Source organism: Mus caroli, unplaced genomic scaffold (genome assembly GCF_978045245.1).
Source record: "Mus caroli unplaced genomic scaffold, Mus_caroli_1 scaffold_6, whole genome shotgun sequence".
Taxonomy (NCBI): Eukaryota; Metazoa; Chordata; class Mammalia; order Rodentia; family Muridae; genus Mus; species Mus caroli.
In genome coordinates, this window is record NW_028227261.1 from 68,959,429 (window position 1) to 68,987,187 (window position 27,759).

Below are 27,759 nucleotides of genomic sequence, written 5' to 3' on the forward strand. Positions count from 1 at the left end.
ACAAGACCCTGTCTTAAAACAAAGGAAACGATGATTTATTCAGGGCCACACACCTGCATCACTCACTATAAGGGGCTACAGTGTAGCTTTAACTGAACAGCAGTCACAAACCTAAAATGCTAAGAATCCGGAACTTAGGCCCGGAGGGCTCTAGAAAATACCGGGTTTCCGGACCTTGGGGCAATTGGCTGGTCACGCAAAGCTTTGTGGGTCTTATAGTTTCTCTCAGGGACTTCATGTGCCAGGAGACAGGGACGCATTGCATGGTGGGAGATTGAGTCCTCTTAGGAAGACCAGTCCCGGAAGTTGGGACTGCGCCTGCGCCTGCGCAGTGTATTCTTCCTCAAGCGCGGGAGTCTTGGTTTGCGTGGAGCGCTGCAGTCACTGTCTTGTTTTTCTGGGCGCGTTCGGCCTTTTGTGGTGGGATGGCTTTCGGAGAGAAGGCAGCGGGCGGCCGCCGCAGAGGGGTTGTCGTCACCCCGGGATGCCTGTAGGAGGGGTCCAAGGGTCCTCACGGCTTCGGTGCTTTCGTTTTCCTCCGTCACTGTCGCCCTGCCCGTGGAAAGCATGGGGTCAGCCCGGGACTCCGCTTTCGAGAAGCAGCATCTCTGGATGTACCTACAGGCGCTGGGCTTGGATCCGAACTCCAGCATCACGTTCGGCGGGAAGATGGTGCCGCACGCGCACCTTGGAGAGTAAGGAGATCTGGGGCGGTGGCGTGGTCCTTAGTGTCCAGTCACTGGCGGCAGAACCCTGTGGCGGGGGACTGGTCGTCACCAGTGTAAGGGATGCGGGTGCGGGACGCTTTAGAGGCGTGCTCTGCAGTTGAGACACAACGGCGGGCCCGCTTAACCCTGCCTTTGTGGTCTGTAGTTGGTGGGAGGCGTCGGGGAACTATATATATGCAAACATCTTATAAGTAGTTAACTGTAGGTTTAAACTTTGAATCCGAACTAAAACATGTTACAGCTAGCAAAAACATAATAATGTGTGGAAATGAAAATCAAAAGCCGATACCCTTTCGTTTGCCACTTCAGTTATGGTTGCGATCACAAAAAGAAATACTTTGTTTATATTTGTATACTTTAGACGTGAGCTTCCGGTTTCAGGCCCCTTTCCTATCTATTATTATTATATCACCATCATCACCATTATTACTTTTTTTGTTTGTTTGTTTTTGTTTTTCGAGACAGGGTTTCTCTGTATAGCCCTGGCTGTCCTGGAACTCACTGCCTCTGCCTCCCAAGTGCTGGGATTAAAGGCGTGCGCCACCACCGCCCGGCTACTATTAATTTTGAGACAACCCCCCTCTCTCCGTGTAGTCATGGGTGTTCTGGAATTCGCTCTGTAGACTAGGCTGGCCCTGCATCCGGAGTGCTGGGATTTTAATTCCATCGCCTTGCTCTTCCGGATTGCTGTTTTGCTTGCTTGCATGTCTTGTGTGAAGTTGTCAGATCTCCTGGGCTGGAGTTACAGTTTAGAACTGCGATGTGGATTCTGGGAGTTGAACCACTGCTTGTAACCTGAGACATTTCTCCAGTCTCAATGAATTTTGTCTTTTGTTTGATTTTTGTTTTTGTTTGTTTATTTTTCAAGACAAGGCTTCTGGATCTCTTTTTGTGGACAGGGTAGCCTTGAACTCAGATACCAGCCTGCCCCTGCCTCTTATGTGCTGGGGATTAAAACGTCCCACCAACCATCCCTAGTTAAATTAACTTTGTTTTGTTTTTTGATGCTTTAGACATTTTTATGCAACCTCAGTTAGATAGGTATATAATAGTATGCAATCATTCACTTGTAGTAGGTTATGCATGTTATTTTAAAGCAATTCCATAGTATACATGTAATTTTACTCTTAGGGATGAAAGTAAACTTGCATACTAAAGGATGCTCCCCCTTTTTTTTCTTTGAGATGGATGATCATATACCATGGCCTCCAGCTCTGTGCCTCTCTTGCTTAAGTGTTGATTTCATGTTAACTTTTGGTTGATGCATTTTCAGAAACTTTTTTACTGCTGTTACATTCAGCCCTCACATAACTATGCTACCAGAATAGGGTGATGAAGTTTCCAGAAACAGGGCTGGCTGGACGTGGTGGCGCATGTCTTTAATCCCAGCACTCAGGAGGCAGAGGCAGGCGGATTTCTGAGTTCAAGGCCAGCCTGGTCTACAGAGTGAGTTCCAGGACAGCCAGGGCTACAGAGAAACCCTGTCTTGAAAAACCAAAAAAAAAAAAAAAAAACCAAAAAAAAAAAAAAAAAAAGAAAGAAAAAAAAGAAAAGAAAAGAAAAGAAAAAAAGAAACAGGGCTGGAGACAGTTTCTGTTATGTTCCTTATCAAGGACAAGAATAATCTGGGGATAGATCGTCATCTGTTGCCCCCATCTATTTAATTGTTATCTTTTTGTTTTTCTTCAATTTTTGTTTTTGTTTTTTTTTCAAGACAGGGTTTCACTATTTAGCTCTCTGGCTGTCCTGGAATGCATTATGTAGACTGGGCTGGCTTCAGACTCGTAAGAGATCCATTTGCCTCTGTTTCCTAGGTACTGGGACTAAAGGCATGAGGCTCTGCTCCCAGCTGGCCTTGTGCTTGTGATAATCCTCTTGCCATGGCTTCTGGAGTGTTGGGATTGATTGCAGGAGTGTGCCATTATGCCTGCATGTATTTTGTCAGTATAATTTCAGTTCTAGTGGCTGTGTTAATGCACCTAGACATCTTATTTTTAATCCCTCTCTCCTTTCTTTCTTTCTTTCTTTCTTTCTTTCTTTCTTTCTTTCTTTCTTTCTTTCTTTCTTTCCTTCCTTCCTTCCTTCCTTCCTTCCTTTCTTTCTTTCTTTCTTTCTTTCTTTCTTTCTTTCTTTCTTTCTTTCTTTCTTTCTTTCTTTCCTTCCTTCCTTCCTTCCTTCCTTCCTTCCTTCCTTCCTTTCTTCCTTTCTTCCTTTCTTCCTTTCTTCCTTTCTTCCTTTCTTCTTCTTCCTCCCCCTTCTCCTTTTTCCTCCTCCTCATCTTCCTTCTTATTCCTCCTCCTTCCTCCTCCTTGTTCCTCTTTTCTTCTTCCTTTCTCCTCTTCCTCCTCCTCCTCCTCCTCCTCCTTCTTCTTCTTCTTCTTCTTCTTTTTTTTTTTTTTTTGAGAAAAAGGTCTTAATATCCCAGGCTGGTCTCAAACTCCAGAGATGACCTTAAACTCCTAATCCTCCTGCCTCCACCTCCAAGAGTCAGGTGTGGTAGAAATATGTACCACCACTCCCAGTTATTCATCTGTTTCTTAGTTTTTATTTCATTTATTGTCTGTGTGTGTGCAAGTGCGAGCCACAGCAAGTGTGTGCAGGTCAAAGGACAATGTTTAGTTAGATGATTTACCTGAGTTTGGGAGTAGAATTCAGATCTTCAGGCTTGCATTTCTGGGAGGCAAGCTCCTTTCCTTAGGTGTCTCATCTATTCTTGATTTCTCTCAATATTTGTGTGGAGTCAAGTCTTTCCTGCCACCATGTGGGTGTCCCAGGGATGGAACTCAGGTAGTAAGGCTTAGTGGCAAGCACCTTTACCTGCTGAGCCACCTAGAACAGACTTCTAACCAAAGCACTACACATATGCTAATAGTATAACTACTAGACAATTACCAAATCAAACTTAACTATAACTTTGAGGGTGAATATCATATCATGTTTACTTAAAAACAACAAATTCTGTTCACATCTGTGGCAAACTTTTTGTTTGTAATTCTATGAGTTTATAGTTTATATGAGCATATGTTAGCTTCTGTTCTTATAAATTGTTTCAGTCCAAGGAATTTGTCTTAAAGACTGCATTTTGAAAGTCTTATTAGTTTTGTTAGGGAGTGGACTAGAGGGGAAGGAGACCTGCATAGCTATCCACACCGAAAATTAGCAGTGGGAAGGAAAGGAGAGTCGGAGGTGGTATATGTGTGCATTCAACACTTGTTGAATATACACCTGACCTGGGATATTTTGGGGAGGAGGCAGTTTTTCTAGCTTCTAGATTGAAGCTTTGTATGTATAGCTGAGGACAATCAAATTATTAAAATATATCTTAAGAAAATAGTATAGTACTTAAAGAATTTGCTGTCTGTAAAAGGTCTAAAATGTTACCCAATATATATCAAGTTCTCCAAAAATTTTAGCTTTTGTTACTACTACTATGTAAATGCCATCAGAGGGCGTATTCTCTGCTAGTTAATTAGGTTTCCATCCCTTTCTGTTTAATGTTCATAGCAATAAAGCAAAGGCTAGTTTTTTATTTGGATCTCTGTTTTCACAAACAAAAATAAAAGCTTGTATGCTTGTCTTTTTTTTTTCCTTCATTATTTACTCACTTTACATCTCTATTGACGTTCCCTCCCCCACTAACAAGTCCCTCTCCCCTTGTATGCTTTTCAGTTGTGTATAAAATGTACCTAAATGAGAAAAGATAATTTGCCTTGACCTCTTGAGAATGAAAAATACCAGTGTGAGTGAACTCGTAGGTAGTTATGATACTGTAGTGCTTTAGTGTAACATCTAGGCAGTTTTTGAGGCTGAATAGCTTTATTAATCATTTTTCTTTGCTTTTTCACTTTAAACCACTAGGAATATGTTTGACAAACTGAACCGTGATGCCTTTCATATTGTTTCTTATTTTTTGTTTAAAACATTGGATGAAGCTCTTGCCAAAGAAGTTTTCAGGTAAGAAAAAATTATTTCATTTTCTTCTTTTAAATTAGTCATTCTCAGAATTGAAATCGACTCTTATCTCCCCCCGCAAACAGGGTTTGTCTGTGTAGCACAGGCTGTTTGTCCTGGAAGTCACTCGGTAGACTGGGCTGGCTTTGAACTCAGAGATCCCCATGCCCCTGCCTCTGAGTGCTGGGATCAAAGGTGCATACCACAGCCAGCTGGACGTTAACTTGTTTAGAGTGGGTGTACCTTTAGAAATTGGAGTGCTTAAGTTTTATATAGCTGGGTGAGGGTTTGGGTGAGGGTTTGTGTGCTTATTTTAAAAAATTGTATATTTCATAAATAATGTAGATTTTGTTCTTTAAAATTGATCTGCTATTCTTTATAGTCTTCTGATGTGAAGATTGAGAAAGGGTTTTACTGTGTCTGGCTAGCGTGGAGCTCAGTATGTATAATACATACATCAGACTGGTCTCTAACTTCTGCCTCTGCCTGTAGTGCTGGGATTACAGATTCATGGTCTTAATTAGGTCTAAAAATTAATAGATTTATATATACTTATTTTTTTCCTCTATAAAGCTTTTTATTTTGGGAGCACTGGAGAGATAGATGGCTATGATTAAGATCACTGGCTGTTCTTCAGAGGACCTGGGCTTTACAACCGTCTGTATGTAACTGTAATCCTATCAAAAAGAGTTGCACTCCCTGGTGACTAACATTCAAATATGGGCCCGTGGGGGCATTGTTATTCAAAACACCACAAGGGGTTTCAGATTTTTCTGATGTTTTTTTCCTGATTAAAAGCATCATGGCATTCTGTGTTTTAGATAATGTGAAGACAGAAGCAAGCATCATTCCTAAACCCACTAAACCGAGAACTTAACTTTACATTCTAGCCTTTAGTCCTGTTTTCTGTACATGTATTGTTTTTCTTCCTTGTCTACTAGGGATTGAATTTACCCTATGTATTTCTTTCTTTCTTTGTTTTTATTTATTTATTTATTTATTATATGTAAGTACACTCTAGCTGTCTTCAGACACTGCAGAAGAGGGAGTCAGATTTCATTATGGATGGTTGTGAGCCACCATGTGGTTGCTGCGATTTGAACTCAGGACCGTTGGAAGAGCAGTCAGTGCTCTTAACCGCTGAGCCATCTTTCCACTCCTACCCTCTGTATTCTGAAGTACAAAGTGATTCTTTTTTTGACAGATAGGGACTCTCTATGTAGCCTGGTTGACCTGGAACTCTCAGATACTCCTGCCTTTTCCTCCTTACTTCAGGGATTAAAGGTATATACACACTACCATATTGTTAAGCCCCCCCCCCTTTTTTTTTCCCCATAGCTAGGGTCTCACTATTGTCCCTTGCTGGCCTGGTTGTCTATGTAGATTTTGAAACCATAGAGTCCCACATGCCTTCGCCTCCCCTCAGTGCTAGGATTAAAAGCTTGCACCAAGACTGCCTTATTTTTTGGCAAATCTCTATAATATATAATTATTTGTAATAAACTGAACTCCTGCTTATAAATGCTGACCTAAGGAAAAGAACTGTTTTCTCATAGGCTGATGTCTTTAGCTGAGTCTAGGAATACTAGTTTAATTTATTTTGCTTTAATGTTTCTACTGTGGGGAACAAATTTGATGTTTTTTTAAATTGTGTTAAGTTTGTATTTTGGGAGGTGTGGTGGTTTAAATAGGAATGGCCCCATGAATTCATGTGACAATGTTTGGCCATAGGGAATGTCACTATTATAGTAGGTAATGGCCTTATTGGGAGGAGGTGTGGCCTTGTTAGAGGAGTGTGTCACTGTGAAGATGAGTGTGTCACTGTGAAGATGATGAATGTGTCACTGTGAAGATGGAGCTTGAGGTGTTAAATGCTCAAGCTACAAGTGAGGCCACACACACACACACACACACACACACACACACACACTTCTGCCTGTAGATGAAGATGTAGAACTTTCGGCTCCTCTAGCCCCCATGTCTGCCTGCACACTGCCATGCTTCCCTCATGATAATGAACCTTGGAAACTGTAAGCCAGCTCCAACTAAAAGTATTCCTTTATATGAGTTGCCTTGGTCATGGTGTCTCTTTACGCAATAAAATCCAAACTAAGACAGAAGTGTTCATTATTCATTAGTCTGCTGTTCTTATTTTTTCAAGAGACTGCTGGCCTCCATTTGACCAAAAACTTGACATGGAATTCCGGAAACATTGCTGTGAATGGTTAAAAGAGATTTCTGTAAGTATTTCCTTTGTAAAATAGAAGATGCAGTTTTGAAGAACTTCCAGGCATGCCTGTAATCCCAGGGCTTGGGAGGCAGAGAGAGGTAGAAGGCTCCATCCAGATTAAGGCTAACCTGGTCTTTGTAGTGTGTTCTAGGCCAGCCAGGGTGATAGTGAGGCTGTCTTATAAAAATAAACATAACACACAAAAATATTCCTTAAGGCTGAGGATGTAGTTCAGTAGTAGGACAGTTGTCTAGACTGTGTGAGCCTTGTGTTCCACCACCCTAGTAAAACCAACTAACCAAAACAAGAACAGCTAACTACTAAACCATGTTACTCTTTTCAAAAAATGAAATGTGTGAGTGTGTCTAGGCCCGTGGTTGATTTTGGATGTCAAACTTGATTATACTTTTCTTTTGGTTTTTTGAGACAGGTTTCTCTGTGTAGCCCTGCCTGTCCTGCAATAGGCTCTGTAGACCAGGCTGGCCTTGGACTCAAGATTTGCCTGCCTTTGGCTCCCAAGTGCTTGGATTAAAGGTGTGGGCTACCATGCCTGTCCAAAGCTGGTTTTCTTTCTGAACTTAGAGCCTGCCTGCTATTGCCTGTCTAACTAGCCAGGTTGCCACCAGAAAAAATTGTTTCTGTTTCCCAGAGTGCTGGGCTTATAAGTAGACACTATGCCTGTCTGGCCTCTCTTTGGATTCTGGGAATTTTAACTCATCCTCTTGCTTATGTGATAAGTACTTTATCTACTGAGCTATCTCCCCAGCCTCCAAAGTATAGCTCTAGCTCGCCTGGGATTGATATATAGATCAGGCTAGTCTTGAGCTCCTAGAGATCTTTCTACCTGTCTCTGCCTCAGTGCTCAGTTTAAAAGTCTGTGCCACCATTCACAGCCCTTAATGACTTTATTTCTCTCCCTAGTGCTAGGATTATAGCTAACACTCTAACCAGCTTTCTTAGGTTTGAAAAATGGTAGGAGTGGACTGGAGGTAGTAACTAGCTGAAACTTTGTTTTCTGACTATTTTCCATGCCTCTATGGAAATCTGATTTTTCCAAGCCACTGCTATGAAGGGTTGATGGTTCACTGTCCTACAGTGAGGATCTGACATGTGGCTTCTACTGCAGGATTATCATATGATGGGCTGGAAAGCTGGTTCAGTGGTTTAGAGCACTGGCTACTCTTTGGGAGGACTGAGGTTGATTCTTAGTACCCACATAACCATAGCAGCAGCTCACGTAAACTCCAGTTCTAGGAGGTCTGATGCCTTCTGCTGGCCATAGCCATGAGTGTGTGCATCTGTCTGTACACAGGCATACGTACAAAGCACCTGCACAAATACATAATGAAAGTAAAAATAAGTGATTAAAACTGGGACAGGCACTGTTGATCGAAACATCTCATGTCTTTCCTAGGCTGAATGTGGGAGTAGTTTTCCTCAAGTTGTTGGCTCATTGCTTATGTCTCCTGGTGGCCCTAAGTTTATTCATCTGATGTATCATTTTGCAAGATATGTTGCAATCAAATATATTAAAACAAAATCTAACAGTAAGTTTACTTATACTTTCTTTATTTTTATTCTTAAATTGTTACTGTTTATAATTTTAAAATCAAGATCAAAATGAGGTAAGCCATTCATTTGCCTGAAAAAGCATCTGGTTAATATTATACTCATCTACAACTGGAAACCTCACAAGGAGCATGTTAATATTTGTGTCACTTTATTATGTTCTGGTGCAGAGTTTGGAGTACATTTTTCATAGAAAGGTCAATGGACTATTTTAGCCTTTATTACTTCCCTCTGTTTTATTTTTATACAAATAGAGAAGCTGCAAGCATGGTGGCACTTGCCTGTAATCCCGGCACCTGGAGGCTGAGGTGGATGAATAAGGACTTTATCTCCTGAGCTGTCTCCCCTGCCTCCAGAGTGTAGCTCTAGCTGGCCTGGAGTTGGTATGTAGATTCAGAAATGGTTGTACAGACCTATAACTTAAGCCCTAGAAGGCTGAGGCAGGCTGCTCAAGTTAAGAGCCAGCTTTATTGCATAGTGAGTTTATGCCTCCTTCATGGGTCTCTTCATAGGAGACCATGTCTGATGTGATGCATACTTTTAATTCTAACATTTGGGAGGCTGAGTCAGGAAGATTGCTAGTTTGAGGTCAGCCTGAGCTACAGTGTAAATTTCAGGCTAGCTTGGACTGATAATGAAACTGTCTCAAACACTACTCAAACCAAACAAAAAATGAAGAAAACTCATAAATGAAACTTTAGCCCTGGTTTTGCATCATTGGGTATCAGCTCACAGAACTTTCTTTTTATTATACCTAACAAATACCCTAATTTATTTACCCAGCATACAGCTGAGATTTCCAATGTTAAGAAGACGTCTGAATTCAGCGAATTTTCTTCAACTAGTTAGACATTGTGGAGGTTTCTGTGCAGCATGCTGGGATGTGGATAAGTAGTTCTAGGTGTGGTGTGGGGACTGAGGCTGAGAGAATATCCTATCCTTATTGTTGATCTGTGTTTATAATAAGATGTAGATAAAAACCTGACCTCAGATATGATTGTATGAATTCATTGTCATTCATCATCACTAACAAAGTGAAGAGTTGCTTGAAAAAAATGGCATACATTTTATTTGATTTTCATTTCTCCTGTATGTTTTATTGGAAAGACAAGCTCATGGTGACATTTTATGTGATCTTGCCTTCTGTAGATTCTCTACATTTTGCAGAAACATTTAATGTAAAGCCACAAGATATGCACAAGTGCCTTGCCAGAAGCCATGTAGCACGTAACAGATTTTTAAAGATTTTGCAAAGAGAACATTATGTTATGCAAAAATACCAGGAAAATGCAAAGTAAGTAATATTTTAAAGTTAGAAAACTATTTCCTTTTTGAGTAAATATCACTAACATAAATATGTTCCAGAAATAATATATGCCTACGTTAAAATCTTGTCTATTACTGCATTTTAACTATATAATTTTTTAAATTATTTTGATTTTATGTTTATGGGTGCTTTGCTTGAACATATGTCTGTACACCAGAGGAACCTGATGCCCACAGAGCCAGAAGAGTGTTGATTCTTTTGGAAGTGGAGTTACAGACAGTTGTGAGCCACATGGGTGCTGGGAATTGAACCAGAGACCTTGAGGGCCAGCAAGTGCCTTCAGTGCTTAGTCATCTCTCTAGCTCTAGAACTATAGTTTTGGATTCTAATTGTCCTGATTGTAGTTTGAATTTTTTTGGTCTGGATATTCATTTTGTAACTTTTGTATTTAATATTTATTTCATAGTTTTAGTAGATATTTCATACCTTCCAACAAATATTCCATATTTTAGTCATTTTATAGTGGACTACTGCATGTACTAAGAATTCTGGAATTTTGGTCTCGAAAAACAAAACAAAACAAAAAGATAAAAAAAAAACAGAAATATTATAAGAATTTGTTTTCATTTTAATTCCAGGTGTGAAAATGTGGGGTTACTTTGGACTGTCGGCAGTAGCTGACTATGATTTGCCTGGTCCTCTAGCAGAAGTGTGGTTTTGCCAGCTACAGATAGTTTCTGTGGTTTTGTGTGCCGTTTGGAATTATGGGTATATAGACGATAGGGCCCCTGAGATGGTGGGGTTGGTGATTGTTGGTCATTGTCGTTGTCATTCTCTCTCCTTCTACTCTATCATTCTTTATCTCCTCTCTAGTGATAGGGGGTGAAACTGGAGGGATAAACAGTGGGAAAACAAGGAACCCACAAAGTAGCAAAGCCAGCTTCAACTGTGTGTATGTATGTATGAATGTATGTATGTGTGTGTATATATCCGTCTGTCTATCTTTCCTCCTATCTATTTTTGGTTAATTGAGCGGGTCTCACTGTGAAGTCCTGACTGACCTGGGCCTTGCCATGTACATCAGCCTTGGATGTGTGTTCCTCTTGCTTCTACTTCCCAACTATTACAAGTGTGTGGCATGATCCAGTTCATAGAACTTTATGTCTGTTTATCTACTCAATGTATCATTATTGATTTTTTTTTCCTGTGTATACTGTTGTCACAACATGAAATGGGACAGACAAGACTGTCAAGAATTTGGTTGTATCTTTACTTTTTTTTTTTTTTTTTTAAAGATTTATTTATTATATGTAAGTACACTGTAGCTGTTTTCAGACATTCCAGAAGAGGGCGCCAGATCTCGTTACGGATGGTTGTGAGCCACCATGTGGTTGCTGGGATTTGAACTCTGGACCTTCGGAAGAGCAGTCGGGTGCTCTTACCCACTGAGCCATCTCACCAGCCCTGTATCTTTACTTTTACATGTAAAAATAAGCATGTATTGTGTGTGTGTGCTTCATACTGTGTCAGTGGAAGTCAGGACAACTTTTGAAAGTTGTTTCTCATCTGCTGTATGGTCTGGGTATTGGACTCAGGTGGTCAGGCTTGGAGGCGAGTGCTTTACCTCTCTGAAGAAGCATCTTGCTTCAAGTCCCTTGAATTTTTACTGTTAAAACACAGTAAAGATGAGAAAATAAAAGAAACAAGTGGGGCATACCAGTTAGTTGTAATGGGAATGTTCTTTTCTGTTGTTTCTTACAGTTTGTCTGTTAAGCAAGTACGAAATGCAAGATCAGAGTGCACGAGTCTACAGAACCAAATTAAAAGGCAAGTGACTTTTAGAGCTGGAATAGACCTTACATAAAGTTTAAATTTTGAATTTTACAAGTGATGAGACTACTAAAAATAGAAATAGAATGATATGTCATTACTTGTTGATGCTAGGACTAGAACATTTTTTCCCTTACTTTTAATAAAATTCTAAAAATTATTATTGTACTGTTTGAGTTCTTTGTTTTTAAACAGATCTTACTATGTTTGTAGCCCTGGCTATAAGAGATCTGCCTGTGTCTGCCTTCTGAGCTTCAGATTAAAGGCTTGTACCACTACACTCACTTGACAGCTGGACATTGACTATTTTTTAACTGAAATGCCTTTTTGTAGTTTGTAGACCAATTGGTTTCTTGGATGTAAAATTAACCATGTGAATTTTTTATGAGGAAACCAATCATTTAATTTTTTTTTATTAGAATGGAGCCATATGATGACAAGAGTAATACACAAGAGAAGATTCAAAAGGTGAGGCATTTTTTAATAGCAGGGGATATGTTTATTGTGAACAGCTCTGTAGGGTATCAATGTTAGCATTTTTCTAGATCAGTATATTTCAGAATCCTGATAATGTAATTCTAAGTGAGACACAGCAACAAAGAACATATATAATAACTTTAGTTCTGTTTAAAAATATAGATTACATATATACATAGCCATACATGGGAGATAACAAAATGTTAACCGTAGGGCATTGATGGAAAGTTTTGTTTTTTGTGTGTTTTTCTAAGTTCTCTGTAATGAATCTGTAGCATATGAGGGCAAAATGTTATGTAAAAAACATAGGAAACAGCAGGAGAGATGGCTCAGTGGTTAAGAGCATTGGCTGCTTTTCCAGAAGACCTAGGTTTGGTTCATAGCTTCTCACAATCATGTGTAACTCCTGTCCCAGGAAACCTGATGTCCTGTTTTGGTCTTAGCTAGCAGTGGGTGAATCTGGTATATAGGCATACACGGAGACAAAAGATACATACATGTAAAACAATGATAAAATGTTAAAAAATGAAATAGAAAAAATATTATTTAAAAAAACACTCCCTTGCTTTCAAGGGAGACCAAGTCCATAGTGTGTGTGTACACTCACTTTCCTTTGCTTTGAAAAGGAAGCATGTGTGTGACTGCTTCTCGCCCGCTCTGGTTAGCTTTTTTCTGACTGAATCCTACTTAGTTATTTCATCTTTTATTTGTTTTGTTTTGCTTTCTCTCCTCTTCTTCCCTCCCCTCCTCTCCCCTTGGCTTTTTTTTTTTTTTTTTTTCATTTTTGAGCTTTCCACGGGTAATACTGGTTTTGGACGATAGAATAAAAATTTCAAAGAAATTATATAAGCTGTATTCTCCCTAAGAAGTTCTTTTTTTTTTTTTTTTTTTTTTGTATAAGGTAATTTAATATGATTATAAACATAAACACACACACACACACACACACTTTTCCATTTGTGACAGTGAGGATGAAGTAGAATTATCTAATCTTTTTTTTTTTTTACCGTAACAGTGTAAAGACATAAAGCACATGCATTTTAATAACATTTTGAGTAGTTTTGTATGTGTAGCCTCTGTAAGTACTGAGTGTACTTTTTAGAGGTTATGATACACAGATTTATATGTCACTGATGTTGTGTAAATAATTTAAATCCTCTGAACTGTTTATTTTTTAAATGAGTCAAAAGTAAAGTTTCTTTAGATTAAAAAAATCTTTTAGTTACTATTATAACAAAGACTCAAAGTAAATTTAAGTATTACACACATATCTATAAAGAAAGTTTCTACCTATCTTTTAAAGTCTGAAACAAATTTGTAGCTCAAAAAAAAAAATCCTCTAAATTCCTCAGGCTCCTGCTAAGGAAGGATGTGCACAGTAGCAATTAGGACAGTTAATCAGTTGGATTTGTCATCTAAAGGGGACAAAATCATTAACAAGACACTGGGTGGCCAATGACGGCTTAAATACTTATAAATCACAAAACTGTCAGCTCTTTCTTTTGCAGGGGATAGGTGAAAGCTTCATGGATTTAAAATTCTGATTTCTGACACGTTGTTTGAAACTTAAGTGGGGGTGGGTGGGTGGGGGACTGGGGGGGGAGTGTATTGGGGACTTTTTGGATAGCATTGGAAATGTAATTGAGGAAAATACCTAATTTAAAAAAAAAGCAAAAAAAAAACAAAAAAAAACCCAATAAAACTTCAGACACAATGAATTGATTTTAATGACTACACAATTAACACAAAAAGAGAGTGCAAGCTATGTTGGATTGTAAATCTCTAATCCTAGTACTGAGGTATAGAGGCCAGAGGGTCATGATTCTAAAGGCAACCTGGAGAAAAAGCCACACATACAATATGTTCAATGATAATCTTCCCCAAATTGAGACCATTAGAAAGGTGAATTTTGGCAATTTCTGTTAAGATTGGAATCATTCCTTTAAGCTACTGGTTTGGCTACCTGGCAATTTTGTCTTGCTTTGTATTGTGACCCTGAGGGGGACAGCTATGCCAGCCATCATAGAGTGGCTTAGACCTCAGAGAACTGCAACTGCACAGTCGGCCCAGTTGCTGTGTAAGAATCGCCAAGTATCTGCTGAGGTTGGTTGAGATTGCAAGGTCGTGTGGATACATCAAGTTTGTGTCTAGGACAGCTTGCTTGTTTGTCTCTTATCAACACTTTCTGCATGACAAAGTTCCTAAGAAGTTCTTTAGCTCAGCTGTGATGATACAAGCCTTTAATCTTAGCACTCGATAGGCAGAGGCAGAGAGGCAGGGGCAGGGGCAGGGGCAGGGGCAGGGACAGGCTGATCGTATTAGGAGTTGGAGGTTAGTGTTGTCTAAGCCAGTTCTTTGCCAGCCGAGGTTACATAGTGATGCAGTCCTTAACTTTCTCACCAGCTGTTTTTCATTCATTATTAGGGGATAAATATTTATGCCAAATTTTTCTCCCCCCCCCCCCCCCCCCCCCCCCCCGAGGCAGGGTTTCTCTGTATAGCCCTGGCTGTCTTGGAACTCAATGTAGACCAGGCCGGCCTCAAACTCAGAAATCTGCCTGCCTCTGCCTCCCAAGTGCTGGGATTAAAGGTGTGCTCCACCACTCCTGGCCTGCCAAAATTTTCTTAGTATAGGCATATGTTATGTATGGATTTTATATTTTGCTTTGTGTTTGAAGGTTCGGTCCTTGTGGGCTTCAGTGAATGAGACACTCACGGTTGTGGAAAAGGAGAGAGACGTTATTAGTTCACTCTTCGGCTTTGTCAACCAGTATGCTTTGGATGGAGCTAATGTTGCTGTTAGTATTCCAAGGCTCTTACTTGACAGACTTGAGGAGCAGATATGTCAGGTAAGTTTTTCTGTAAAGGGAACATGTTAAAACACTGTCACAGCTTTTTACATTGTCTAGCATAGCGATTTCCCACAAATGCTTCAAGCATTTGTGTTCGTCATTGATCTCTAGTGGACTCTTCCTAGAGGAACTGTCAGGTGTGTGTGTTTGTATCCGCTTGCTTTTGTCATCTCTTTACCTTGTACAGTTTCGTATAGTATATAGAAAGGTTAACATTGCTTAGTATGAAGATAGTACTGTATTGATTCTTTACATTTTATTTGTGTGTGTGTGTGTGTACGTGTGTACGTACATGTGTGAGTACATTCATGCCATGATATTTATTCAGAGGTCAGAGGACAAATTATGTGAGTTTTCTTTTTCATGTGTATCTTGAGGCAGAACTAAGTTTGCCATACTTGATAACAAGTGTATTTATCCACTGAGCCATTTCAACTCTTTGTGTTAATCCTTTATAAGTTTCCCCCTGCCTCAGCCTCCTCAGTACTGAGATTGTAGGCTCTATCTGTGTGTGTCTTTGTTGTTGTTGTTGTTTTTTTTTCTCTTTTGACTGGATCAACTATGTAGTGTTGGCAGGTCTAGATCTGGATTTATAGACTAGGCCTGCTTCTGCCTTCTGAGTTCTGGGATTAAAGGGGGGATTCACCACACTTGGCTTCCAGAAGGCCTTTTATAACGTCTGTATGCTCTGGCTTTTCTTTCTTTTTTTTTTTTTTTTTATTACGTATTTTCCTCAATTACATTTCCAATGCTATCCCAAAAGTCCTCCATACCCCCCACCCCCCCACTTCTCTACCCACCCATTCCCATTCTTTTGGCCCTGGCATTCCCCTGTATTGGGGCATATAAAGTTTGCAAGTCCAATGGGCCTCTCTTTCCAGTGATGGCCGACTAGGCCATCTTTCGATACATATGCAGCTAGAGACAAGAGCTCCGGGGTTCTGGTTAGTACATCATGTTGTTCCGACAATAGGGTTGCAGATCCCTTTAGCTCCTTGGGTACTTTCTCTAGCTTCTGCATAGGGAGCCCTGTGATACATCCAATAGCTGACTGTGAACATCCACTCCTGTGTTTGCTAGGCCCCGGCATAGTCTCACAAGAGACAGCTATATTTGGGTCCTTTCAGCAAAATCTTGCTAGTGTATGCAATGGTGTCAGCGTTTAGAAGCTGCTTATGGGAAGGATCCCTGGATACGGCAGTCTCTAAATGGTCCATCCTTTCATCACAGCTACGAACTTTGTCTCTGTAACTCCTTCCCTGGGTGTTTTGTTCCCAATTCTAAGAAGGGGCACAGTGTCCACACTTTGGTCTTCATTCTTCTTGAGTTTCATGTGTTTAGTAAATTGTATCTTATATCTTGGGTATCCTAAGTTTTGGGCTAATATCCACTTATCAGTGAATACATATTGTGTGAGTTCTTTTGTGATTGTGTTACTTCACTCAAGATGATGCCCTCCAGGTCCATCCATTTGGCTAGGAATTTCATAAATTCATTCTTTTTAATAGCTGAGTAGTACTCCATTGTGTAAATGTACCATAATTTCTGTATCCATTCCTCTGTTGAGGGACATCTGGGTTCTTTCCAGCTTCTGGCTATTATAAATAGGGCTGCTATGAACATAGTGGAGCATGTGTCCTTTTTACCGGTTGGGACATCTTCTGGATATATGCCCAGGAGAGGTATTGCTGGATCCTCCGGTAGTACTATGTCCAATTTTCTGAGGAACCGCCAGACTGATTTCCAGAGTGGTTGTACAAGCTTGCAATCCCACCAACAATGGAGGAGTGTTCCTCTTTCTCCACATCCTCGCCAGCATCTGCTGTCACCTGAATTTTTGATCTTAGCCATTCTGACTGGTGTGAGGTGGAATCTCAGGGTTGTTTTGATTTGCATTTCCCTGATGATTAAGGATGTTGAACATTTTTTCAGGTGTTTCTCTGCCATTCGGTATTCCTCAGGTGAGAATTCTTTGTTCAGTTCTGAGCCCCATTTTTTAATGGGGTTATTTGACTTTCTGGAGTCCACCTTCTTGAGTTCTTTATATATATTGGATATTAGTCCCTTATCTGATTTAGGATAGGTGAACCCCCACTCTTTCTTAAGGTAATGCTATAATAGTAAAAAGCATCAATATGTAAGTTTATTCACTAAGAACGTACTGATCTTTGCTTTTTCTCGCCCTCCCCCCTTCTGAATCTTTAGTTGCAGATAGGAAATGTTTATGAGGCTGGAAAATTGAACCTCTTAACAATTATTCACTTATTAAATGAAGTCTTGAAAATAATGAAATATGAACATTGTAAGGCTGGCCAAGCAGGATTGACAATAAACCTCCACTACCTTGAAAAAGAAGCCAAATTTCAGAGGGAAAGATTATCACATATGAAGCATATGAGGTACATAGAATGCTCTTTGTTATTATGCCATTGATTAGTAGTGTGGTTTCTCAGCAGCAGTGTATAATTCTTCAGCTTTGGTGAGTAAGTTAAAACATACTGGTGTTTAAGTGCAGTAGTAGGTATATGATGGCTTTTTTTTTTTTTTTTTTTTTTTTGAGACAGGGTTTCTCTGTGTAGTCCTGGCTGTCCTGGAACTCACTCTGTAGACCAGGCTGGCCTCGAACTCAGAAATCCACCTGCCTCTGCCTCCTGAGTGTTGGGATTAAAGGCGTGTGCCACCACCCCCGGCTTGCTTTTTTGTTTTAAAAGGAGAAAAAGTGTATTTTTAGTTCTGAAGAGTCACTTGTTAAATTTATATGTAATTTAATGGTTAATCTTTGTTATATCCTTCTCTGCCCTGTACTGTTGTTTAAAATTATGCTATATTTTTACTTGTCCTTCAAATACAGTATTTCTTATGATATTACAGGCATAAAGTAAAAGAGACGGTCACTGCAGTAAGACAGTCTATTGTTGACAAGGAGGGAAAGTGGCATATGAAGTGGAAAGGCTTTCTTGGTCTGTCTCCTTTCAGGCTAATTAAAGACAGACCTGCAGTAAGTAAGAGGCTTGTGTTTTGGAGAAGACATTAATTTTCCTCAATTCTCTCTGTCTTTAAGTTTTAACAATCTTTTAATTTATAATGCTACAGTAACTTAGAAATGTGTGTGTGTCTATGTGTGTGTATACATATGTGTATATGTATATATATTATATATACTTCATTGTACATATTTTGTGTGTGATGGGGTGGGGCAGCACGCATGTGCCATGGTGCATGTGAATGGCTTTTATGGAGTCTATTCTTTCCTTCAACCTGTGCTCTTGGCAAGTGTTACTACCTGTTGAACCAGCTCATTGCCCAAGTTATTTTTTGTTTTGAGACAGTTTCTTGTATCCCAGATTGGTCTTAAACTTGCTATGTAGTCTATGATGACTATGAACTGCTGATTCTCCTGCATCTGCTCCCAGATGTTAGGATTGTAACACTTTGTCGCCATGCTTGGGCTTAGTGGCTTTTTAGAGACAGGTACCTGTTGTGTAGATATGTATGTTAGGCTGATATGGAATGTATGTAGCTGAAGCACTAGGATTATAGGTGTGAGTTACTGTCCAGTTGAATTGTTTAAAAATGTAATAATTTCATAATAGCTTTTCATCAAGTTGCTGTCATCTATAGTTATTCCTTTTAAATTCTAAAATGAGGCTAAGAAGAAAGTAAAATTTGAAACATGCAAATATTGTATTTTATTAAAAAAATGTTTGCAGGGGCTGAAGAGGTGGTTTATCAGGTAAGCCCATTGGCTGCTCTTCCAAAAAGACTAGGATTTAATTTCTAGCCCACATGGTAGCTCATAATCAGCTAAAACGCAATCCTAAGGTATCTGATGCTATCTTCTGGCTTCTGTGGGCACTAGACACAACAGTATACAGATAAATATGCAGGCAAAATATAATACATACAAATAGTTACAGAATAAATGTTTGGTAATTTATTGTTAGGGAGAAAATTCACCTGTAGATGAACTTAGCCTTGTCGTTATGGTTGTTTGTGCATGTATTTATTTAATATTGTGAATTCTGTGTTTTAAGGCTGTGGATCTTTTGCCTCCTATGTCTCCTCTTACGTTTGATCCTGTGTCAGAGGAAGTATATGCAAAGAGTATACTTTTTAAGTATCCTGCTTCACTTCCAGGTTGGTAAGCTCTCTCCACTTCCTTTTAAAGACAGTATCTCATTGTGAAGCATTGACTGAGCTGAAACTTGCTGTGTAGACCAGGCTGGCCTGGAACTCCAAGTTGTTCTCCTGCCTCTGCCTCCTGAGTGCTGCATGTACAGGCCTGCACTACTGCCCATGGCTTTATTTCTCAATTTATAGGTTATTTAGATTTTTCAATTATTTTTTACATTCATGTGTATGCAGATTTATGTGTATGTGAGTGTCTACACTATGGTCCACGTGTAGAGGTCACAGGACAACCTGGTTCTCGCCTTTTACCAAGTGGTACCCTAGGATCAAACTCAGACAACCAGGCAAGGTGGCAAGTGCCTTTACCTGCTTTCTTGTTATTTTTATTGTGAAATATATATACCATAAAATTACTGTTTTTGGTCACAAAATGTTATGAAGAAAGGATAGAATCTATCACTTGTAAAAAATGAATGCTTCAGCCTATCTGAGGGCTGGGATTAAAGATGTGAGTCGCCAAACCTGGTATTCACTGAGTATTGAACAGTAGTTTGCTTGGGTTGACAGATCTTTTAGGACTTTGATGGTTAAGTCTGGGTTCTTGCCTTCTATTATCAGAGACACATCTCATTGTCATTCATTTGTACATAATTAGGTTATAATTTATGGTTGCTTATAAGATTTTTTTTTTATATTATGCAGGTTTATTGGGGCACTCCTAAACGTGATTTGTTTTTAACTGTTTGGAATATGTATATGTGTATTCTAGAAGCTCATTATTTTCAGAGTCCAAGAGTTTGTTTTCCTGTGTCTCCTCTAATATTGCCTGTCTTCAATTTTTAAAAAGAATTCCTGTGTGCACACACAGGCATGTGCATGTACTTGTGTGTGAGGATGCCCATCGAGGCCTGTAGAGGTGTCAGATATAGAGCTAGAGTTACAACATTTGTGAGCTGCCTGATGTAGGTGTTGGGAGCCAAAGTCTTGTAAAAGCAATAAGAACTTTTAACTGCTGAGCTAGCTCCAGTTTCATTTTTCATTCTAAAAGCCTTTCCTTCTCAACTTCTATTAGGATTCTGTTTTGTGATTGTTACCCATTTTGTTTTAGGGGTTGTCTAACTTGTACCCCAGGGCAGCCTCAAACTTGAGATTCTCTTGCCTTAGCCTCAGAAGTGCTGAGATTACAGTTGTGTGCCACTATGAATGCCTAGAACTTCTAGGTCTGTCTTCCATCTCTGTTAAGTTCTCATTTGTATATACAGATTCTTATATTCTTGGGCCTTGTTAATTGGAGTTGAACCAATTTAAACTTATCTCTGTCTAGCTTACAAATGAGTGAGCCTTAGACTGTGGTTCTATTATTTACTGTGACAATTATGGGGGTGATCCCTAATCTACTTTTTTACCTGTTGGACTGGCTACTGTACCAGTAGTGTGCCCCAGATACTTGTTGTTTCTCCCAGCCATGTGTTCATGGTCCATATCCTCTCATGGTGGCTTCCTCTTCTCTTCTGTGCTCTTCTTCTCCCTCTCTACCTGTGACCCCCAACCTTGTAACTGAAAACCCGCCTACCTCTAATCTCTCTAGTAATTAATTGGCTGTAAGCCATTTTTATTCAACCAGTAGTTTTAAATTAAGGGCAAAGTTTGCACTTGGGATACAGAATTTAACATTACAATACATAGCAACAGACCACACCTCAACAGTTAATGGCTGTTTTCCTTAGATCTCTTTTATAGTTTACTATTTTGGTTAGTTTAGTCTGTCTTTTTAACCTATTTTAGCACTTAGTATTCATTATTGTTTACTTGGAGAAGCCAGATTTGTTGTCCTTTTCTTCCCTTTTTCTTCATTTTTGACTAATTTAGTGTGGATACGCTTGTGCACATGCATGCACACTACAGTTTATTTATGGAGGAGAGCTTACAGGAGTTGGTTCTATCCTTCTGTCAAGTATGGCCTGGAGTTGAAGATGGAAATTAGGTTTTTAATCAGCAAATACATTTCCTGCTGATTACATAGCCTGGTCTTTGTAAACTGGCTGATTTGGCCTTGAACTGATCTTCTTACTTCCATCTCCTAAGTAATTAGATTACAGGCATGGGTATATTGTAGGCAGTCACTATCAACTGAGTTATGTCCCCAAACCGAGAAGTCTTATTTATTTTCAATACTGCTTCTTTTTATAGTCTAATCTTGTATTTTAGTTTCTTTCTTCTTGCTCATACCTTTTAATTATACCTTTTTCATTTTCTTGCCTTTTATTTTTCGTATCTTAGGTATTTTAGGTATGTGTTCTTGCTGATTCTCATGGTTGTTTGCTTCTTACTGAAATACTTGGTTGTAGTTTCACCGTTAGTGAGTCTCTCTCCACGTGGAGGAGCCCATGCTGGCTTGGAACTCGTCATGTAGCATAAGCCAATCAGCTTGCTTTGCTTTGTTTTTCTTTTCTTTTCTCTCTCTTTCTCTATTATTTTTGTTGTTGTTTTGTTTTTTGAAGATAAAGTTTTCCTGTGTAGTCCTGGTTGTCTGGGAACTCACTCTGAGGACCAGGCTGGCCTTGAACTCTCAGAGATCTTCCTGCCTCTGCTTCCCAAGTGCTGGGATTAAATAAATGATTTATTTTTATTTTATGAGCGTTGGTATTTATGCCTGTGTGAGAGTATCAGATCTCCTAGAACCAAAATGAGCTGCCATGTGACTATCGGGAATTGAACCCCTCAAAGAATAGCCAGTGGTCTTAACCATTGAGCCATCTATCGCTCTAGCCTCTGAACTTGGCTTTTCTAAGTAGCTTTTATAAGCTACTCAGTCTTGCTTGTGAACATTTTTTTTATGTGCAAGTCAGACAAGTTTCAGCTTCTTCCTGCCAGCAACAGGTGATATTTGTTTGTATGGTGTGCTACTAGTTTTGTGATATTTGTGTTTGTTCTCATTTGGGGAATTGCCGCAGACCAGGCCTAATCGGCTCCCCTCAACCCGTGGGAATCAGGGGTTCGGACAGATGGGCATAGGGTCGGAGGGAATTGACAGACTCACAAGGGAGTGTGGATCTGAATGTAATTTGTCAAATCGAGCATCAAACTTTTTATACAGAAGAAAATAGGGAAGTTGGGTGACACACTGGCTAGGTACAAAGAGGTTACTGGATTCTTACACAAAACAGAGGAATGCAAACACAGAAGAACTGGCAGGAACCAACTGGGGTAAAAGTCAATGTTAACAACTGGGATCAAAAACAGCTCCACCTAAGGTCCACTTAATCTTAGAAGCCAGGGGCAAGGGCTTCGTGCCCTTGCCATAGTTTCTACTCTAGTCTATTCCCCCTAGGGCATTGTAAATACTTGTGTATGGGTATAACTCAGCTAAGTTCTAAGTATCTACTCTGGTTCCTCTTTAGGTCACAAACTTCCTTCTTCTTAGATAATGGTAAATTTCTGTGTAGGGCAGTGACTTAGCTATCCATGCCCAAGGTTGGATCAAGGACTGCCTAGAAACTAACTTAGCTATGTCAAAATATCAATTCTTAGGAGCACTTGTAACAAAGCAATATTAAGGGAAAGCACACAGATCCGTTTACCAACTAAAGCAAGGACATTAGAATATTCTTTATACAGGATGCCACAATTCCAGGAGACTACGTTTCTGTAAACTTTTTGCCTTGGGACAGTGCCCAAGTTTTCGGGGCCTGTTGTGCTTGTCACTATTGGAGTAGATGTAGCAGGGAATGTTCTGTGATTCCATAGTACAGGAGATTTTGAAAAGGTTGAGTTGTAGCCAGGCAGTGGTTACACATGCTTTTAATTCCAGTACTCAGAAGGCAGAGGCAGGTGGATTCAAGGCCAGCCTGGTCCTTAGAGTAAGGTCCAGGACACTCGGGGCTACACAGAGAAACCCTGTCTCAAAAAACGAAACAAAACAAAAAGCTTGAGTTGACATACTACTTAGACCACCATAATGGAGGAGTATCTTTACATAGCATTTGCATTGGCTTTTTAAGCAGTGACACATTAGCTAAATGGTCAAGTGTGGGAAGGCTCTTGGGTATTAACATGTTGAAAAGGGGGCAACACATCTGTAATATAGCCATGGCTTCTTTTGCCAGTCTCTTTTCTTACCATGTCTCAGTGGTGTTTATCTCCTAATAAATACTATAAGCCATGGCCTCTATGCTCTGGCAAATGAAATTGTATTTACCCTCTTGATACCTTTGTCTTTTCATTCCCTTACTGGGACTGGTATACATCTTCTGCCTCCTCGAATGCTTTTGGCATACTACTGTAACAGAACAGAACACTTCAGTCAGCACTAGTTTAGGCTGACTGCTTGGTGTCAAGGTCTCTATTGTTTATATCTTTGCTGTGTTAGTATGGTAGTAACATATATTTGTTGAAAGGTTGGTGTAAAAATGTTGCTGTAAAAAGCTGACTGACATAAATTACCTATCCCCTCCTGCTTTGTTTATTTGTTTTGAGAAAGGGTTTTTGTAGCCCACGCTGGTCTCACCTGCTAGGCTTGTGGAGGTACAGCACTGTGAATGGCTACATCTGCTTTTTATAAAAGCCTGCTACCACATAATCTGTCCTTCTTTATTACTTTATCTTAACAGTTTGGTGGTTAGTTTTCCCCCAAATACTGTTTTATGTATTTCTGCTCACTACAAAGTGCATGTGAGTTTAGGGAGCTAATTCAGATTGTGAGGATTGATGGCATGCACCCTTACCTGATGAGCTAACGATCTCCCTGGCTCTAGGTTTCCTGTGTGGTGGCTGTGGGTTGTGTGAGTGTTTGGCAGGGTCTGTTCTGTTGACTTTTGCAAGTTTGCAAGGCCAGTTGACCTGTAGTCTTGCCGTTTATCTTTCTCTGCCTCCCATTTGCTGTAGGGGTTCTGGGATTATGGGTGCATGCACTACATCTTGGGGAGCTGACCTCAAGATATCAGATTTGCATGGCAAGTTGTTTTTATTCACTGAGCCATCCCCTTGGCTCCTTACTCAGGTTTATAGGTTTCTGTTTAGAAGCTATTCTATACAATTGGGCATGAAGCTCAGTGACAGCATTTGTTTACCACTAGCAAAGGGTTAGACCTTGGTTTCAGGAGGGAACGAATAGATCTTTTACCATTTCTAGAGCTCCTTGAATGTTAGAATATACAAACCTAATTAAAAGAAAAAATTTGGACTTTCTTAGATTCACATAAAGAACCTAAACAAGAAAGTGGTAGCAGAAGAGAAGTGGATACCCCAGGAAGTGTGTGTGATGGAGCTAACAGGTAAAACATTTGACTTTCATGCTGACTATTGATTTTAGTCTCATTTTGAGCCAGTTTAGAACTTTCTGTGTAGTGGAATAGTGCATGATTTCTTCCTCTCAACCAGATAGTGTTTTTCTACTGCAGATTTACATTTGCAGAAGATGTTCAATACTTACTATGACTGGGTATTTTTCTTCTATTTATCTGAATATTGGGTTTTATGGGAATTATCTGAGTTTTGAACAAAGTACAGGTTTGGAAATTACATGAGGTAAGTTTGGGAATTTTCTATGTGTGTGAACTATTTTAAAATCACTCTAAACTGTTGAGTGGGCATTTGCGGTGATTTGGTTTGGTGGGGACTGGCAGACCTGGTGCTTTTTTATTGCTGAGGCTGAGTTTAGTTTAGCTTTGAGGTGGTCCACGTCTTTCCTGTTTTAGCCTGCACAGCTTGCTGTTTGCATTATATTACAGACTTTTAAAAAATGTGTTTATTTTATATGTATGAGTGCTTTACTTGCATGTATGTACGTGCAATGGCTGGTGCCTTGAGAGGCCAGAAGAGGGCGCTAGATTCTCTGGAATAGGAGTTATAGTTGCAAGTTCCAGTAGCTAAACCCTGGTACTCTGCAAGAACAGAAAGTGCTCTTAGTGGGTGAGTTAGTCTTTTTTTCTCTCTGGCCCAATATTGATGATTGTTGTTGTTATTCTTATTACCTTTTTTTTTTTTTTAATTGGAGGCAGGGTCTCATTGCATAGCTCTGGCTGTCCTGGAACTCAAGTTGGCCTTGTCCTGAGTGCTGAGATTTGAGCTGTGCGCCTCTAAAAACTACTTAAAAAAAATTTTTTTTTAAAAGAAAATTTATTTACTATTTATGTGTGTATGGGGTGTGTGTGTGTGAGTGTGTGTGTGTGTGCTTGTGTTGTGCATACATGGGCCGTGGCACACATGTGAGGTCAGCCACAGTTGTTTGGCTGGTTCTCTCCTACCTGTATTTGGGTTCTAGGGAACAGACTCAGGTTATCAAGCTTACAGGACTCTAAGCAGATCAGCTTCATTATACATGTAACGTAGTTGCTGTAGAGCAAGAGTCACAGGAGAAACTGAGTTTGGAGATGAAATACTAAGCCTTTTTGTTAGTTAAAAAGAATTCGATCCACAAAATTAAAAGTTTATGTTTTTTTTTAAGAATTTTAAATGTTTTATATGTAAGTACACTGTAGCTGTCTTCAGACACTTCCGAAGAGGGCATTAGATCTTGTTATGGATGGTTGTGAGCCATCATGTGGTTGCCGGGATTTGAATTCAGGACCTTCAGAAGAGCAGTCAGTGTGCTCTTAACCACTGAGCCATCTCTCTAGCCCCAAGTTTGTATGTTAATAAAAAAGAATATCTGTACATGAGAAGTACAAAAATCCCTTTGTGCATGTACGTCTCTGAGGTAGGTTACATTTTTATAAATTACTATTTTATTAATAAAACAAGATAGGATATTGCATAGTAACTTGTACCTTCTATAAACAAACATTTTCATTATTATAATGTGTTCTTTGTATGGCCTGGAAAGGGAGCAATATAAAAAGTACTTAATACAACCACACTAGCATTGGGGTTTAAGATGGGTGAACTGCTATTTGCTTTTTTCATATTTTAAAATAATATATATATATATTATTTTAAAATTCATTTCTCTTTGCTAAAAATTTCAGGATTTCATGTAGGACGGTATGTATACTTGTATTTTATCCTTGCTATGGGATTTTAACTTTAAGTGCTATTAAAGATAAATCTTCTGCCCTGCCAGTCCCCAAGATTAATCTAAAAGAGAAAAATTTATTATGTGTGTGGGAGGGCACAAGATTATCTGTGTGTGTGTGTATGTGTGTGTGTGTGTGTGTGTGTGTGTGTGTGTGTGTGTAAAGTCAGAGGACAACTCAGAGTTGATTCTTTGCTTGGAATCTGGGAGTCCAGCTCAGGCTCTTAGGTGTACATGGTGAGTATTTGCCACCAGCCTGCCTCCACCACCCTGGTTCTTGTTTTGAGACAGTCTCGCTTTGTAGCCAAGTCTGGTTTGGAACTTGATCTTCTTGACTCAACTTTTTTTTTTTTTTTTTTTTTGGTTTTTCAAGACAGGGTTTCTCTGTGTAGCCCTGGCTGTCCTGGAACTCACTCTGTAGACCAGGCTGGCCTCGAACTCAGACAGGCTGGCCTGTCTCTGCCTCCCAAGTGCTGGGATTAAAGGCGTGTGCCACCACTGCCTTTTGACTCAACTTCTGAAATGCTGACACTACAGGTGTGTACTACCATGCCTGGCTGCAAGAATATGGAAGTCTCTGCTACTATGAAATTGTATTATTAGCATGCTGAGGACATTGTAATAATGCAATTCTAGTTAGTAGAATTAATTTTTAAGTTGTATACAGATTGCTGTATGTCATTATTTAACCTTACAAAAAATATTTTAGGTATAAAAATATATAGTAAGAAAGTTGGAGTTCTTCGGGAGAGTGATACGCAACTTGGGCAGAAGTCCTGCTCTAGTTGTCACTGGACCTCCCCAGAGTAAACTGCCTTTCGATGACCAGGGCGAATTGAGTGAAATCGTCATGGACAGATACGGGGCAGACAGTTTCTTACTCAGATCCATGAAGTTAGTGGATGCCTCCCTCCACATAACTGAGATTTGCTATCTTTTTTCTTTCAGCCCCGTGCCTTTTCCCTTACAGTGTGCTGTGTCCTCGGATACAAACAGTTTCACACTCCTTGAGAAGGTATGGTCTAAAGCGATTTTCATTATTGTGAGACATGGCCTTGCTAATTGACCCAGACTTGTCTTGAACTTGCTGTGTAGTCCAACCCATCTTGAACTCAGGCAGTTCTCTTGCTCCAGCCTCGGCAAGTACAGGTGCATTATACAGGTGCATAGCTTGCCTTTAAAAACAGCTTCAGCTAATTGTGACAGTAGTAATTTATAAATAGGGTATTTTTGGTGACTTAATTACAGCCAAGGTTTTTTTCCCTTCCCATTCTAGTGCCATTTTATTCTCTTGTTAAATGAGAATGGAATTATTTAGATCTGCCATTTAAAGAGCTTCAATACCAGCCATGATCATTAAGTTATAATGTCTCTTTTCAGGATCCAAATATGAGGACTCCCATAGAGAAAACCTTGACTTATAAGACAGTAGCAGACTCTGAAGAGGAAGACTCTCCTCTATCAGATGCTGCAAAGAATGCACAAAGTGGTGTTTCCAGAGGGACTCTGCCGGTGAAGAGGAGCGAGCCATTCCAGAAAGAGCAAGACCGTCTGGTAGATGAGGTCAGAAAGGATTATTGATAAATATGCTTGTAAAGTTGTGATTTTTTTTCTTTTTCTAGATTGTGTTGGGATAAAAATGGAGTAGAGTTAATTGTTGAGAAATTTGAAGGGAGTCACAGATAATAAGAATGAAGGCAAGGGTGGAGAGAT

General features: G+C 39.6%; 1 protein-coding gene and 1 non-coding gene across 2 annotated transcripts in view; both read left to right on the top strand.

Moving 5' to 3' along the window:
• Positions 1-352: 352 nt before the first annotated feature.
• Haus6 (HAUS augmin like complex subunit 6) overlaps positions 353-27,759 on the top strand; it is a 34,087-nt gene continuing 6,680 nt past the window's right edge. The window contains 14 exon segments of the mRNA XM_085839195.1: positions 353-695; positions 4,587-4,682; positions 6,841-6,919; positions 8,324-8,456; positions 9,628-9,772; positions 11,507-11,572; positions 11,995-12,043; positions 14,730-14,900; positions 17,109-17,302; positions 17,775-17,901; positions 18,938-19,040; positions 24,226-24,307; positions 26,995-27,061; positions 27,427-27,609. Coding sequence (XP_085695321.1) covers positions 568-695; positions 4,587-4,682; positions 6,841-6,919; positions 8,324-8,456; positions 9,628-9,772; positions 11,507-11,572; positions 11,995-12,043; positions 14,730-14,900; positions 17,109-17,302; positions 17,775-17,901; positions 18,938-19,040; positions 24,226-24,307; positions 26,995-27,061; positions 27,427-27,609 — 1,623 coding nt within the window. The 5' untranslated portion in view covers positions 353-567.
• On the top strand, positions 26,791-26,921 carry LOC115030967 (small Cajal body-specific RNA 8). Its single transcript, XR_003836561.1, has one exon.